This window comes from Saimiri boliviensis, chromosome 13, assembly GCF_048565385.1.
Source record: "Saimiri boliviensis isolate mSaiBol1 chromosome 13, mSaiBol1.pri, whole genome shotgun sequence".
Classification (NCBI taxonomy): Eukaryota; Metazoa; Chordata; class Mammalia; order Primates; family Cebidae; genus Saimiri; species Saimiri boliviensis.
The window spans coordinates 77,894,364-77,910,521 of NC_133461.1; the positions used below are offsets into that span (position 1 = coordinate 77,894,364).

Genomic DNA, 16,158 nt, shown 5'->3' on the forward strand with positions numbered 1-16,158 from the left:
GCTTTTAATTGTTTTAAGGAATCTTTTCCAACTATCCAGGTAATGCATTACATTTTTTTTCTTTTTCTTTTTTTTTTTTTTTTTGAGACGGAGTTTCGCTCCTGTTACCCAGGCTGGAATGCAATGGCGCGATCTCGGCTCACCACAACCTCCGCCTCCTGGGTTCAAGCAATTCCTCTGCCTCAGCCTCCCGAGTAGCTGGGACTACAGGCGTGCGCCACCATGCCCAGCTAATTTTTGTATTTTTAGTAGAGACGGGGTTTCACCATGTTGACCAGGATGGTCTCGATCTCTTGACTTCGTGATCCACCCGTCTCAGCCTCCCAAAGTGCTGGGATTATATACGTGAGCCACCGCGCCCGGCTGCATTACAGTTTTTAAATACAAACAAATGCAAATAAGGTTTAAAAATGTCTTGTCTTCTTTCTGTGTTATATGGTTTTTACATAGTTGATCACATCATGTATGTAATTTTCTTGCCTTCTTATTTGTTAACATGAGTCTTTTTTTGATGTTTTTTCAAGCATGACTGTTTGAAACATAATTTTTCATGACTGTGTAAGATTCCATTATTTTAAAATCCCATAATTTGGCTGGGCACAGTGGCTCCCGCCTATGATCCTACCACTTTAGGAGGCCAAGGTAGGTGGATTATATGAGCTCAGGAGTTTGAAACCAGCCTGAGCAACGTAGTGAAACCCCCTCTCTACTAAAAATACAAAAAATTAGCCAGACATGGTGGCAGGCTCTTGTAATCCCAGCTACTGGGGAGGCTGAGGCAGGAGAATCGTTTGAACCCAGGAGGCAGAGGTTGCAGTGAGCTGAGATCTCACCACTTCACTCTGGGTGACAGAGTAAGACTCTGTCTCCAAAAAACAACAATAAAACTCCCATAATTTAATGAACTATTGTGACATTAGGTATATTCTAGTTTTCACCATAGTAAATAATGTTGCAGTGAATCCCTGTCAGCATTTTTAAGTGTGCTTCCTTAGGACAGATTATTACACGTGAAATTACCAAGTTAAAGGGTTGTAAGCATTTTTTGAGCCTTACCAAATTACTTTCTTGAAAGGGAAGATTGATTCACCCTCCCATAGCAAGAGTATGAGAATGACAAATCCACTATACCTTTGCCAGCAAATTTGATAGACGAATTTGATAGGCAGTCCCGCCTTGTCCCTGGTGTCGCTGTCCGTGGTTTCATTACCACAGTCAACCAACAATTAAAAATAGATGAGACCGGGCATGGTGGCTCACACCTGTAATCCCAGCACTTTGGGAGGCTGAGGTGAGCAGATCACCTGAGGTCAGGAGTTCAAGACCAGCCTGGCCAACATGGTGAAACCCCGTCTCTGCTAAAAATACAAAAATCAGTTGGGCATGGTGGTGGGTGCCTATAATCCCAGCTATTTGGGAGGCTGAGGCAGGAGAATCACCTGAACCCAGGAGGTGGAGGTTGCAATGAGCCAAGGTCACACCATTGTGCTCCAGCCTGGGCAACAGGAGCAAGATTCTGTCTCAAAAAAAAAAAAAAAAAAAGATGAGTACAGTATAATAAGTTATTTTGAGAGAGAGCGACCACATTCATATAACTTTTATTATAGTATATTATTACAATTGTTCTGTTTTTGTTGTTAATCTTGCGCTGTGCCTAACTTATAAATTAAACTTTATCGTGTGTGTGTCTGTATAGGAGAAACCAGTGCTATTAGATATGTAGGTTTTGGTACTTTTTGCAGTTTCAGGCATCCGCAGGGGGTCTTGGGACATATCCCCCACAGATCAGGGGGATGACTGTATTTATTTCATTATTCTCTTGTACATTATTTCGCTTATTAATAAAGTTAGAATTTTCATATATTAGCAAGCAGTTTTCGTTTCCTCTTGTGTAAACTATCCATCACATCCTCTGCCCATCTATATTTGTAGGAAGAACACCTTCATTTAATTCCTCTTCAGAGTTTCTGGTCCTCCTTATAGTCCCTGTTTTTCTTTCATCTCACCTCTTATCTCATTAATTACGTGTAAGGAAAGCAGAGTATTTTCAGAAAGAATAGGGCAACTTTTTTTTATCTGTTTGTTTTTTGAGACAAAGTCTCGCTCTGTAACCCAAGCTGGAGAGCAGTGGCATGGTCTTGACTCACTGCAGCCTCTGCCTCCCAGGTTCAAGAAATTCTCCTGCCTCAGCCTCCCGACTACCTGGGATTACATGTGTGGGCCACCATGCTCAGCTAAGTTTTGTATTTTTAGTAGCGATGGGGTTTCACCATGTTGGCCATGATGGTCTTGAACTCCTGACCTCAAGTGATCCGTTCACCTCAGCCTCCCAAAGTGCTGGGATTACAGGCATGAGCCACTGCGCACGGCCAGAAACATTTTAAATTAATTCACCATGCACTCACTACATGCAAGACACCATGCTTTAGGTGCTACAAGACAACATTCCTGCCCATAAAAATTTTCTAGTCTGATAGAAGGCAAATGTCATGAGCTGCTGTTATAAAAAGCAGACTATGATCAGTGCTTCAGTAGACAAAGGGTAAGCACAGTTCAGGCCAAAGACTGGGTTGGAGGAAATTTTTTTTTAATTTTTTTTATTTTGTTTTCGTTTTGAGACAGAGTCTCGCTCTGTTGCCTAGGCTGGAGTGCACTGGCACCAATCTCGGCTCACCGCAACCTCCACCTCCTGGGTTCAGGTGATTCTCCTGCCTCAGCCTCCCAAGTAGCTGGGATTAGAGGTGCTCACCACTATACCCAGCTAATTTTTTGTATTTTTAGTACAGATGGGATTTCACCAAGTTGGCCAGGCTGGTCTCAAACTCCTGACCTTGTGATTTTCCCATGTTAGCCTCCCAAAGAGGAGATGGCTTTTGAAATGAGCTGTCAAGGGCAGTGGGGGCTATATTCTTGTCAAATAGGAGAAGTGCACAGTTGGGAACATTCCTAGTGTATTTGGGAGTGTTTGCAGAAGACACGTCTGTCTGCATCATGAATGACCTTAAGTGTCACAGTGGAAACTTCCAGAGTCTTCACACCCCATCTGCCAGCTTGTCTGATGTGTTGTTTCCGAATGTGAATGGGCTGGTAGGGGCCACTGCATGCTTCATCCTAGCCGACCCTGAAGCCTGGGGCCCTGTTCCACCAGGCTCTGATGTGGATGGGCAGGTGTCACAGGGTGCTGACATTGTCGTGGAGCTTCTGCCTGCGTTTTCCTTCAGACCCTCAATGTACCCCTTTGGCATTTCCCCTTAGGTCCGTTATGCCACCTGGAGCATCATAATGGACTCCGTGGTGCCCTCTGACAAGGGCAACTACACTTGCATCGTGGAGAATGAGTACGGCAGCATCAACCACACCTACCAGCTGGACGTCGTGGGTAAGAGGGCACAGGCGGCAGGAGGAACGAGTTTAGCAGGAAGAGCCGCTTGGAGAACACAGCCAGAGTGTCCAGGTTTCTTAGGGGACGAGTCAGGATAGTGGTTGGCAGTTCCCGGCTTTGTCACCTTGAGCAGGTCACTTCTCTCTTTTGAGCCTCACTTTTCTTATCTGTGAAATAGAGTTAAGATCAGACAGTAACACATGTCAAAGCTGGTTGTCACTGTGAAATGGAAGGTGCTGTTCAGGGTATGTCCTGAAAGAGGCGCTGTTGGAGCGATGTTAAATATAGCGTAACAGGAACTGTCGCTTAATGCCAGGCTCCCTAAATACTTGCCCTGTAATGCGTGTAGCACACCTGCAAGGTGGGTGGTATTAGTCTAGCTCTACACAGGAGCGCAGGCGCTGAGGCTCAGAGAGGTCAGACACCTTGCTAATGCAGAACTCCACGGCTGTGCCAACTCCAGGGCATCACAGGAGACTCTCGGAAGAACTTCAAGCCTCTTGGAGCTATAACTGCAGCCTTTTCCTCTAGGAATTCGAAATTCACTTTCTAGAGGTCATTGGGTACAGAGTCTCGCAGCCAGTGTTCTTGACTGTGACGATATGGTCTAAAAAGGAGATTGTGGCCAGGCGCGGTGGCTTATGAGCTCCAGGTGGTATGATGGGATTACTCACGTTTGTGATTACATCACTTTAGAAGGCCAAGGCAGGAGGAGTGCTTGAGGCCAGGAGTTTGAGACCAGCCCGGGCAACACAGTGAGACCCTTTCTCTGTAAAAAAATTTAAAACTAGCCTAGTGCAGTGGCATGTACTTGTAGTCCCAGCTGAGTAACTGAGGCTACTGAGGTGGGAGAATCATTGAGCCCAGGAGTTCAAAACTGCAGTGAACTAGGATGCCATCCCAGCACTGCAACGTAGGTGACAGAGTGAGACCCTGCCTCAAAAAAAAGAGATTCTGATCCAAGAGATCGGAGTAAGATCTGAGATTCTGCATTTCTAACAAGCTCCTAGGGGATGCCGGTAGCACTGCTTGTGGACCGTACTTTAAAACAGCAGGAGTCTAAATGACTGGTTTTACTTAAGGAGAAACAAGTTGCGCTGAGGCCTGGGGATGCAGCTGAGTTAGAATGTTCTCCATGAAATCATGAGCGACTTACTGTGACTGTAAATATGATGCAGCACCTTGAGGAGGAGGAGGCTCCTGATGGCTTAGGGCCTGAAGAGAAGGTGTCCATTTCCCTAGCTCTGGTTTGAGAGGCTTGAGCTCAGCAGAAGTGCTGGGAGGTTTACAACCCATCACCGGGAAGCCAAGGGGGATGCAGGTGAGCACACCACTCTTTAGCCATGGCAGGGTCCCCATGACAAGCACCTCCTCTCCCGTCTTCCACAGAGCGGTCCCCTCACCGGCCCATCCTGCAAGCAGGGTTGCCCGCCAACAAGACAGTGGCCCTGGGTAGCAACGTGGAGTTCATGTGTAAGGTGTACAGTGACCCACAACCACACATCCAGTGGCTAAAGCACATCGAGGTGAACGGGAGCAAGATTGGTCCAGACAACCTGCCTTATGTCCAGATCTTGAAGGTAATCATGGCCCCGGTCCTCATGGGCCAGTCTACTTGGGAAGGACACCAGTGCCTCCAGGGCTCAAGTTGCTGTGGGCAAGCTCAGTGCCCCTAAACGGGATCATCCCTTACCCTGCAGGCACACACACTCCATCTTGGTATGGATCTAGCCATATCCCCCAGGACTAGTGACAGAGGTTGCAAAGTGGAGGTTAGCTGGGAACAAGGGCTGCAGGGGTGGGTGATGCTGGTCTGTAATGAGCTTTGAGAGCAACATCGCTGGAGCCTTAGGGTCAGCCACGCAAGGAAGGCATTTGGACCCCTGCCTTTTCATTGCCTGAGACTAGAGCCTTTCCAGCAAGCGTTTCCCAGTTTTCGCTCTGCTTCCCGAGCGACGTACGATCTTTCTGGCAAATGGGGTGGATGATAAGAGCATCTCTTACGAAGAGTTGGAAAAACAAAAGCCACCTATAAATTATAAGCCATGCGAGGAGTAATGGCATTTTCTTCCTTTTTCCTCTTATTCCCAGACTTCATTGTCCCTGAATGCTCCATTAATCCAGGAAAGGTAATTGCTTAAATCTCCAGTGGATCTTGCAACAGGAAGGAACCAGAAGCTGGGAAAGTTGTTTACCTCCTTGTCCCAGAGTTAGACCTCATCCTCCCCTGGCTCGGCTGTCTCAGAGATATACTGGCCCTCCCTTCTTTTCGCCGCTGGTGCTAAAACTGCTCTGTAGGACCTTGGTCACTGTCTCCACTCACAACCCCTGCTCCAGTCCTGGAGGGAGTGGGTTAAATACAAACAGAACATTCCATTTGAAGCAGTGATTCCCCTCCCTCCTCAATCAAATGCTTTGGACTTTTGAAGTCCATTTGTTCTCTCCTTCTAAAAGGGAAAGAGGGCTGGGCGCTATGGCTCACGCTCGTAATCCCAGCACTTTGGGAGGCTGAGGCCAGCAGATCACGTGTCAGGAGTTCGAGACCAGCCTGGCCAACGCGGTGAAACCCCATCTGTACTAAAAATACAAAAATTCGCTGTGCGTGATGGTGGGCACCTGTAGTCCCAGCTACTCAGGAGGCTGAGGCAGGAGAACTGCTTGAACTCAGGAGGCGGACGTTGCAGTGAGCTGAGATCACGCTGCTGCACTCCAGCCTGGGTGACAGAGTGAGTGAGATTCTGTCTCAAAAAAAAGAAAGAAAGAAAAACTAAAAGAGAAGAAAATAAATCTCACTTAACATCTCCCTTCACTCCCTGGGCCTGCCTGAAAGTTACACAGGGGCAATGTGCGTGGCCACATCCCAGAGTTTGCCCAACTGACTGGTGTGTCGTTGGTTTGTTCCAGCATTCGGGGATTAATAGCTCGGATGCGGAGGTGCTGACCCTGTTCAATGTGACAGAGGCCCAGAGCGGGGAGTATGTGTGTAAGGTTTCCAATTATATTGGTGAAGCTAACCAGTCTGCGTGGCTCACTGTCACCAGACCTGTGGCAAAAGGTAATGGGGAGATGGATGGGATCCTGTGCTGGGGATGTGGCGTAGGTCTCAAGCTGCCGGGCAGGCGGGGAAGCCAGTGCTGGACTGTCCCTGTCACCCTACTGTATTTCTAGTGCCCAGAGCCATGGAAAAATACCCGGCCTGGGAGGCTGATTTGGTTTGGTATTGTGTTGGTGTCTGCGGGCTCCCTCTCTGCCTTCTGTGTGTTCCTTGGCTGTGTGTGGATCCATGTGAGGACTCATGGGAACACAGTCTTGCTGCGTTACAAATGGTACTTCAGACAGAAGGTGTGAGTGGTGGTTATGAGAAGGGGTCTTAGGCCAGGCACGGTGGTTCACTCCCGTAATCCCAGCTCTTTGGAAGACTGAGGTGGGAGGATCACTTGAAACCAGGAGGTTGAGACCAAGCTGGGCAACATAGCAAGACTCCATCTCTATAAATAAAATAAATTAGCCAAGCATGGTAGCGTAGTCCCAGCTAGTCTGAAGTCTGAGGCAGGAGGATTGCCTGAGCTCAGAAGGTCGGGGCTTCAGTGAGCTATGTTTGTACCACTGTACTCCAGCCTGGGTGACAGAGTGAGACCGCATCTCTAAAAACAAGAGAGAGAAGGGGCCAGGCATTCCCTTGCACTCACATCTGCAGGCTGTGTACGCACACGTGTGTGTGTGTGTGCGTGCGTGTGTGTGCGCGCACATGTGTGCATGTCTGCAGCCCCCGCCATCCCTCCTGTGTTCACCCTCTGGCTGTCTTTACCTAAAACCAAACAGTCCCCGCCTGCCGGCCCCATTTCTCCATGCTGCTCACCGCCCGCATGCTCGGATGGGCCAGTGGCTGCCAGCGTCTGGTGAAGGGTCGTAACCAGCCATCGTCTTCTCAGGTCTGCCGGAGGTCCTCCCGCAGGGTCTCACCTTCTTCTTCTAACAGGTTTTGCTGCCTGGTGGTTTTCGTTTGTTCCTTGTTACAGAGAAGACGCGGGGGAGCATTTCTTCCTCTGGTCCCCCCCCACTCTGACTCTCCCTCCCTTGCTCTGCGTCTCTTAGAGGATTCATGTCCTGTGCTTGTCCATTTTGCTTCCGTTGTCTCTTTTAGACTGCTGGAGTGAATACCACTGACAAAGAGATGGAGGTGCTTCACTTAAGAAATGTCTCCTTTGAGGACGCAGGGGAGTATACGTGCTTGGCGGGTAACTCTATCGGACTCTCCCATCACTCTGCATGGTTGACCGTTCTGGAAGGTACACACTGTAACTTCTCCTCTCGATGTCCTGCCCTCGCCATGGGCACGGGGGGAGCATGCATTTCCAGGCTTGGGGAGACACAGAGGCAGAAGAGCTGGAAGAACAGGCTCCCGCCTGCCTGGTGCCACGCCCTGCCCCAGCTTGAAGGGCTGAATCCTCTCGCCTGAGAGAAGAGCTTCCCTAGTTTTGCAGGCACAGGGGAGCCTCCCACTTGTCCGCCTGCCTCTGCTCTCCCGCGGCCAGTGCAATGCATGCCCGCGATCTGGGTTAACCCTGCAGCCGGACTCCTCCACAGCAGGCTCCTTCCATCCTTGGCTCCAGCAGCCTTCCCTCCTCTTCTGGGTACTGAGCATCTGAAAAGTCTCAGATAGGGCCCCATGCCTCTTCTCCCTGCACTCAGGCGCTCGGCCCAGGGGGGCTTGCTGCTTGCAAAGAGCAGCCCACCCTCTTCCTGTCCTACCATCCTATGCCTTTGGAGGAGGAGAAAGTCTGCCTGGTCACGTGAACTGAGCGGCCTTCAAAAAGGCCTGTCCGGGGCAGCCACAGCAGGCTTCCTGATGTCCATGTGTCCTCTTTGGCCGCTGCTGTCTCTCATCTTCCAAGAGGAGGTCTGCGTGTTGAGCTGGGGAGGAAGGAGCCTGCAGCCTGCTCAGGGTGGTGGCTGGTGACCCCAGGGCCAGGGCTCGCTGCTGTCTCTTGGAATGTCCTGCACGTGGGTCTGGGCACTGCTCTTGGTCCTGCTTGCACTGCCCTCTCCTCTCGCCTCCTTTCCCCCTCTGCCCTGCTTGCCCATCAGGGTCTCCGGATGCCCCTGCTGCAGGCAAGAAGTGCTCTGTTTTTCTCATCGTCCCTGTCCTTGTCCTGTCCGTTCTCCCCGTGTGCTCCCAATCAGTTGTCTTTGTTCCTCAACACCAGGGAAAGAAAAAAACAGCAGCACTTCTCCCTGTCATCAGCTCTGCTGTCTCCTTGTCGGGCCTTGGGACATTCTCGTGGGCTCAGTCTGGGGTTATGCCTCATGCCTCTCTGGGAGGGTTCTCAGGGGTGCCGCCTCCGAGGCTGGCTGATGAGTTTTAAAGGGGAAGTTTGGGAGGAGGCCTGTGGAAGGAGGAGGGCTGTCCACACCCGTGGGGCAAAGCATGTTCTGTGAAATCAGTGCTGCGTGAGCTGGGATGAGAGCCTCCCAGTCCCTCGTGCTGAACGGAAGGGTGGACTGAACTGGCTTAGCTGCTCTGGCAATGGGGTGGGGGGTGAATCCTAATCTGAAGGTGGGAGAAGAGAATAGTAAAATGCAGCCCCTGCCCCCCTGCCACCACATTTGTTTATGTTTTAGGAATCGAAGCCTGAAAGTAGAATTCATAAGCACTACCAAAAAAAGCTTATTTTTGGAAATTAAGTCAGCTTTGCCTGTGGTTTGACTAGGTGTAAATATTGACCTATGTGACTCGACAGAGATGACACAGACTGCAAGTGGGACGTTGAGCAGGGTGCAGGCTGGTTCCCCTCTTGTCCTCTGTCCTCATTCTGTGAGTGCCACCATCACCAGGTGCTGTGGCCTGCAAAAATAAACAAGGCACCAGCCCTGCCCTCAGGAACCCTGTGGCTTCTTAGGGACAGAGGACTCAAACATCTCTGTCCCTGTGTGTTAAGTGCATGCACACAGAGCTGAGGCTCTGCAAAGAAGGGCCATGGCTCCCTGAGGAGACCAAGAAAGGCACACAGAAGTGACTTCTCAGCTGGCCCTTGCAGGGTCCCTGGGTGCCTGTACCCATCCAGTCCACCTGAGCAAGGAGGCCCAGGAATAAACGAGGATGAGACTTGCATAGCATGATGGTTCCAGGCCACCCCTCTTCCAGGGCTCCAGTCCACTGAAGGCAGCCTCTGAGATCAGGGGCTTTTCTGATCCTCCTAGGGCCACAATCCTAGTCCTACCTAGAACGTGGCATGGTTCTTCTCCCTGACAGTTCCCAGGGGACAGGAGATAGGTGTTATTTTTCTAATGGAGTGGAGCCTTGCATGGACGGGCCCCTCCAAACCTGCTAACACCCTGTTCGCACTGACTCAGCCCTGGAAGAGAGGCCAGCCGTGATTACCTCGCCCTTGTACCTGGAGATCATCATCTATTGCACAGGGGCCTTCCTCATCTCCTGCATGGTGGGGTCGGTCATCGTCTACAAGATGAAGAGCGGCACCAAGAAGAGTGACTTCCACAGCCAGATGGCCGTGCACAAGCTGGCCAAGAGCATCCCTCTGCGCAGACAGGTAACAGAAAGTAGATGGGGGATTTGCACACTCAGCACCACCTCTCTGGGCCTCTAATCCGCTGGCCTCTCCACTGTCCCTAATCTACAGCTTTGGGCTTGGCTTTCTGGCTTCTGAGCCAGGCACAGCAGAATGTCTTGAACTAAGTGCTCCAGAGTCTGTTTTAAGCTAGTGTAGCCCGTGAATCTTCTGCACCCTCCCTATCCCATTGAAAGTCCCCCGGACCCCTGGCACATGGATTGGGAGGAAGTCCTATCTGGATGGAATGTGCAGCCAATAGCATGCATTTGAACTGTCCCCAAGGGCTGCTTAGAAGTGCAGAGATGCAGTTAGAGAAGAGGACCGTCTGTATTAGTCCATTTTCACGCTGCTGATAAAGACTGGGCAATTTACAAAAGAAACAGATTTAATGGCTTCACAGTTCCACGTGGGTGGGGAGGCCTCACAATCATGGCAGAAGGCAAAAGGCATGTCTTACATGGCAGCAGACAAGAAAAGAGAGCTTGTGCAGGGAAACTCCCCTTTAAAAACCATCAGATCTCATGAGATTTATTCACTGTCACAAGAATAGCACGAGAAAGATCTGCCCCCACGAGTCAGTGACCTCCCACCAGGTCCCTCCCACAACACGTGGGAATTCAAGATGAGATTTGGGTGGGGACACAGCAACCGTATCAGCCATACCATCCTATCCCCTTGTCCTCCTGTGTGCCCACCCTTCCCCATGGGAGGAAACTGTATAGGTACAGGCGTGTGCAAGAGTGACCATTCCCTCAGAAGCCTATGCTCATTCTGGAAGGTGCTTTGGGAGTTAGGAATCCATAAGCTAAGGCAAAGTATTAGCGAAGAGTTGTGAGAGTAGAGTTGTTACTCCAGTGACCAGTTAAAATATCAAGCTGGAAGAGGTGCATTTGGTCTGCTTATTTTAAAGGTGAATGAAATCCAGAAAGGCCAGCCAGTGGCAGACATATGTCAGTCCTAGAAATTGGGCCTCTGTGGTCTTCGGACCACTCTGTGTCGGTGAAAGAACATCAGATATACAGAAATGTGCCTCTGCCATTGTTGGGAAGCCCTGACTAGGAATGGGAAGGAGTCGCCCCTGTCCCCCCTCCTTGCTCTAGGGTGACCCCACTCTTCCTTGCAGGTGTCCGCTGACTCCAGTGCGTCCATGAACTCTGGGGTTCTTCTGGTTCGGCCTTCACGGCTCTCCTCCAGTGGGACTCCCATGCTAGCAGGGGTCTCTGAGTATGAGCTTCCCGAAGACCCTCGCTGGGAGCTGCCTCGGGACAGGTAGTAATCCTTTTAACTCCTAACTTTTTGAAGGCATCCTTTGCTTGCTATTCTAGTGGTGGAAGGTGTGTATACTAACACCTTCTGGGCAGTGAAGGTGTATGAAATGCCTGCAGAAACATTCACTTCTACTTTCTGCCCACAGTTGGGTGAAATACAGAAGTGGAGATGGGGTGCCTCTCAAAGTTTGAACTTCACCAGCCCCAACCTAATGCCGCTCTCTGTTTCCCCTGAAAGACTGGTCTTAGGAAAACCCCTGGGAGAGGGCTGCTTTGGGCAGGTGGTGTTGGCAGAGGCCATCGGACTGGACAAGGACAAACCCAACCGTGTGACCAAGGTGGCTGTGAAGATGTTGAAGTGTAAGTGATGCTTCTGTCCTTGCAGAGTCCATCTTGTCCCATTCCAAGCAAACAGCAGGCCTCGGGCCCAGCAGAGCAGCTTCTCTGGTTATTTGCTGCCCACACCTGCTCCCCTGCCTGCTTGGGATTACCTGGGAGTGGAGTGGGAGTTCTGCACCCTGAGATTGGGCTGTGGTTAGATGTCTATCCTGGATCTATCACTTGCTGCCTTTTCTCCCCGCATCCCTCCCCACTCACTACCACCTCTTGCAACAACAGCTCCCAGGAGAGGGAAGGTGGAAGTGGGGAGGAGAGAATCAAGCCCCAGAGAAAAGCGGCCCCTCGGCACATACCCCGCTCCCTTAGCCTTTCTCCTGCCCTCCTCCCTTGCAAAAGTAAATGAGTCTCAACGTGTTCTTTAAAGCGGATGCAACAGAGAAAGACTTGTCAGACCTGATCTCAGAAATGGAGATGATGAAGATGATTGGGAAGCATAAGAACATCATCAACCTGCTGGGGGCCTGCACGCAGGACGGTGGGTCCCGGCCAGGCTGGCCTTCCCTCCCCAGCAGGCAGAAGGTCTGAGCTGTTAGGGAAGGGGGTTAAGAGAGGCTGCTTTCGCAGAGGTTGAAACGTGTTTCTCGGGGTCTGGGCTCAGCCCATATGTGTTCATCCAAGAATACAGATACCTAGATTCACACACGTGGCGTGTTAACAGAGACAGCTGAGTAATTCTGGTCTAAATTAGGGCGCTCAGGCTGGGTACAGTGGCCATGCCTGTAATCACAGCACTTTGGGAGGCCGAGGTGGGAGGATCACTTGAGATCAGGTGAGCCCAGCATGGCTAACGAGATGAAACCCTCTCTCTGCTAAAAATACAAGTTAGCCAGGCGGCGTGGTGCATGCCTGTAATCCCAGCTACTTGGGAGGCTGAGGCAGGAGAATCACTTGAATCTGTAAGGTGGAGGTTGCAGTGAGCCGAAAATTATACCACGGCACTCCAGCCTGGGGGACAGAGCGAGACTCCATCTCAAAAATAAATAAGCTGGGGCTCTTATCCCAACGTTGCTTGGGAAATTTCTGGACTATGCCAGGAATAAGTATTTCTCTAATTTTCTTTGGGTGGTAGAATGGATTTTCCAGGTCCCCTAAAAGGAGGCAGGAGAGGGGAGGTTGCCTGGGGTGTGCTGCTGGGGGTGGGGTTTCCACGAGGTGATGCCAAACCTGCTCACCTGCTGCCGGCTGCGTGGCCTCTTCCTCCTGTGCCCGCAGGTCCTTTGTATGTCATCGTGGAGTATGCCTCCAAGGGCAACCTGCGGGAGTACCTGCAGGCCCGGAGGCCCCCAGGGCTGGAATACTGCTACAACCCCAGCCACAACCCAGAGGAGCAGCTCTCCTCCAAGGACCTGGTGTCCTGCGCCTATCAGGTGGCCCGAGGCATGGAGTATCTGGCCTCCAAGAAGGTGTGGAACCTGAAGGCTCCCCTGGGTAATGTCGGGGTGGGAACAGAGCTCCCCCCCCCCCACTGTCCTCCAGCCTGTGACTTGTCATCTTGTGGTGGCATTGTGGATGCATTGAGCACGGGTCCTGTGCATTGTCTTAGGCTTTCTGGTAACCTCGGAGTCAGGAGAACCAGTGTAGCCAGGTGGCCTTGGGGTCAGACTGATGTAGGGTCAGATCTGTACACTGCCATTTTCTGTGTCACTTCTTACAATTCTTCAAATACAAAATAAGAATAATATCAGCTGGGTGCAGTGGCCAAGGCAGGAGGATTGCTTGAGCTCAGGAGTCTGAGACAAGGTTGGGCAACAACAGTGAGACCCCCGTCTTTAAAAAATATATATTTAAAAGTTAGCTGGGTGTGGTACTGCGTGCCAGTCGTCCCAGCTACTCGGGAGGCTGAGGTGGGAGGCTAGCTTGATCCCAGGAGTTGGAGGCTGCAGGAGCCATGATCACACCACTGTGCAACAGAGCAAGACCGTGTCTCGAAAAAAATAAAGTATAATAATAACTATGTTGTAGAATTTCTACGAGGTTAAAATGAAACGGTGAGCGTTGAGTGCAGTGTTTGGTGTGTAAGCGCTAGCTTGATTTGAGCCCAGCTCAGTGTGGATTTGCTTTGCTGGGAGGCAGGACCTAGGAACACACGCCGTGTCAGACAAAGGAGAGGTATAAAGGGCCAGCCTTCGGGGGAGGGAAGGGAGGAGCACTTGCTGTGATGATTGAGAAGCCTGGAACTGCCAGAGAACCTTCTAGAAGGGAAAGCAAAGGTTCAGGGGCAGAATAGTATGGAGGAGAAGTCTTGTAAGGCAAGTCGGCCAGTTGCACAGGTGGCGGCCCCCAGAGCCTTCCAGCTCCCTCCCCTCCCTCCCCCTGCTCTCCCTTCCTCCTTCCTCAGTGCATACACCGAGACCTGGCCGCCCGGAACGTCCTGGTGACAGAGGACAACGTCATGAAGATTGCGGACTTCGGCCTCGCACGGGACATTCACCACATCGACTACTATAAAAAGACAACCAACGTGAGTGCTAACAGGGCCACCCCATGCTGGTGGTTTCATCTAAGAAGCAAGGGGTGGGTGGGATGGCTTGAGAACCCATCCCCCAGTCTTTTCCCACCTGTGTCCTCACGGCCCTGCCCGGGGCCACCACAACCTCCCCTGTGCTGCTTGCAGGGCCGACTGCCTGTGAAGTGGATGGCGCCCGAGGCATTGTTTGACCGGATCTACACCCACCAGAGTGATGTGTGAGTTTGCAATAAGCAGTTGCCAGGGAGGCGTGGGTTAAAGAAAGGATAAAGAACTTCCAGCAGCGCAGAGTCCTGCATTCCCCCTGGATGGAGGAGTCCTTCCGCCCCAAGAGAAAAGCAAAATACTGTAGCCATTGCCTCTGCTCCAGATGTTGAAAGGCTGATCTGTTCGCCACACTGTCTCCTGGCACTGCCCTGGGTGGAGGATTTGTGCTGGGGGAGGGGAGGCGGAGAAGCTCTAACACCCATGGCTCTGCACCTGTCTGCAGGTGGTCTTTTGGGGTGCTCCTGTGGGAGATCTTCACTCTGGGTGGCTCCCCATACCCTGGTGTGCCTGTGGAGGAGCTTTTCAAGCTGCTGAAGGAGGGTCACCGCATGGACAAGCCCAGTAACTGTACCAACGAGCTGTAAGTCTGAGGAGATGGCGGAGGCCCCAAGCCAGGCCCTGGGGCAAGAGTGGGCTTGAGGGGCAGGGGGCTGTACTAGAGGGTGTCCATCTCCAGGAGGCGGCCCTTCCTCCCTGACCTTACAGTCCTGCCCCAGGTACATGATGATGCGGGACTGCTGGCATGCAGTGCCCTCGCAGAGACCCACCTTCAAGCAGTTGGTGGAAGACCTGGACCGCATCGTGGCCTTGACCTCCAACCAGGTAAGGCTGCCTGTGCCGGAGCTCAGGCCGTCCCCACGGCATGCATGCATCTCTCTGAGCAGGGAGGAGGGGCCCAGCCCATTGCTGCTTCCTCTCGCCCCTCACAGGAGTACCTGGACCTGTCCATGCCCCTGGACCAGTACTCCCCCAGCTTTCCCGACACCCGGAGCTCTACGTGCTCCTCAGGGGAGGATTCCGTCTTCTCTCATGAGCCGCTGCCTGAGGAGCCCTGCCTGCCCCGACACCCAGCCCAGCTTGCCAATGGCGGACTCAAACGCCGCTGACTGCCACCCTGCACACCCTCCTCAGACTCCAGCATCAGCTGTAATCCTTACCCACAGCCCCTGCCAGGCCCACCGCCCGTCTGTCTCTGTCCCCTTTCCTGCTGGCAGGAGCTGGCTGCCTACCAGGGGCCTTCCTGTGTGGCCTGCCTTCACCCCGCTCAGCTCATCTCTTCCTCCTCCTCCTCTCCACCTGGCAGTGAGAGGTGCAAAGAGGCAGATCCTTGCTGCCGGCCACTTCGTCCCCTCCCAGATGTTGGACCAAGACCCCTCCCTGCCACCAGGTCCTGCCTGGAAGGCGGGGAGTGGGAGCCGATGAACAGGCATGCAAGTGAGAGCCTCCTGGGCTTTCTTATTTGGGTTTGGTGTGTTTCGCCTTCACCCAGAAGCCCCTAGCACTCTGGCGGCAGGTGCCTTGTCCTCAGGGCTACAGTAGTAGGGAGATAAGTGCTTTGGGCCTTGATCGAAGGTGACCTCTGCTCCAGATAGGTGGTGCCAGCGGCTTATTAATTCAGATAGTTGCTTTGCTGACCAAATGCCTGGTACCAGAGGATGGTGAGGCGAAGGCCAGGTTGGGGGCAGTGTTGTGGCCCTGGGGCTCAGCCCCAAACTGGGGGCTCTGTACATAGCTATGAAGAAAACACAAAGTGTATAAATCTGAGTATATATTTACATGTCTTTTTAAAAGGGTCATTACCAGAGATTTACCCATCGGGTAAGATGCTCCTGGTGGCTGGGAGGCATCAGTTGCTATATATTAAAATCAAAGAAAAAAGAAAAAAAAAGAAAATGTTTTTAAAAAGGTCATATATTTTTTGCTACTTTTGCTGTTTTATTTTTTTAAATTATGTTCTAAACCTATTTTCAGTTTAGGTCCCTCAATAAAAATTGCTGCTGCTTCATTTTTCTATGGACTGTG

At 51.6% G+C, this 16,158-nt stretch overlaps 1 protein-coding gene across 10 annotated transcripts in view; it reads left to right on the top strand.

Moving 5' to 3' along the window:
• Positions 1-16,141, top strand: part of FGFR1 (fibroblast growth factor receptor 1) — a 62,594-nt gene extending 46,453 nt beyond the window's left edge. For 6 of the 10 annotated variants that reach the window (XM_010348718.3, XM_010348721.3, XM_010348724.3 and 3 more), the window contains 13 exons: positions 3,256-3,379; positions 4,772-4,962; positions 7,527-7,671; positions 9,737-9,939; positions 11,078-11,223; positions 11,461-11,582; positions 11,986-12,096; positions 12,834-13,024; positions 13,960-14,082; positions 14,236-14,306; positions 14,579-14,716; positions 14,853-14,958; positions 15,066-16,141. In XM_010348718.3, coding sequence (XP_010347020.3) covers positions 3,256-3,379; positions 4,772-4,962; positions 7,527-7,671; positions 9,737-9,939; positions 11,078-11,223; positions 11,461-11,582; positions 11,986-12,096; positions 12,834-13,024; positions 13,960-14,082; positions 14,236-14,306; positions 14,579-14,716; positions 14,853-14,958; positions 15,066-15,242 — 1,848 coding nt within the window. In that variant the 3' untranslated portion in view covers positions 15,243-16,141. The remainder of the gene's footprint in view (positions 1-3,255; positions 3,380-4,771; positions 4,963-7,526; positions 7,672-9,736; positions 9,940-11,077; positions 11,224-11,460; positions 11,583-11,985; positions 12,097-12,833; positions 13,025-13,959; positions 14,083-14,235; positions 14,307-14,578; positions 14,717-14,852; positions 14,959-15,065) is intronic. The other 4 variants (XM_010348722.3, XM_039463333.2, XM_039463334.2 and 1 more) reach the window with 1 other exon arrangement.
• The last annotated feature ends 17 nt before the right edge of the window (positions 16,142-16,158 follow it).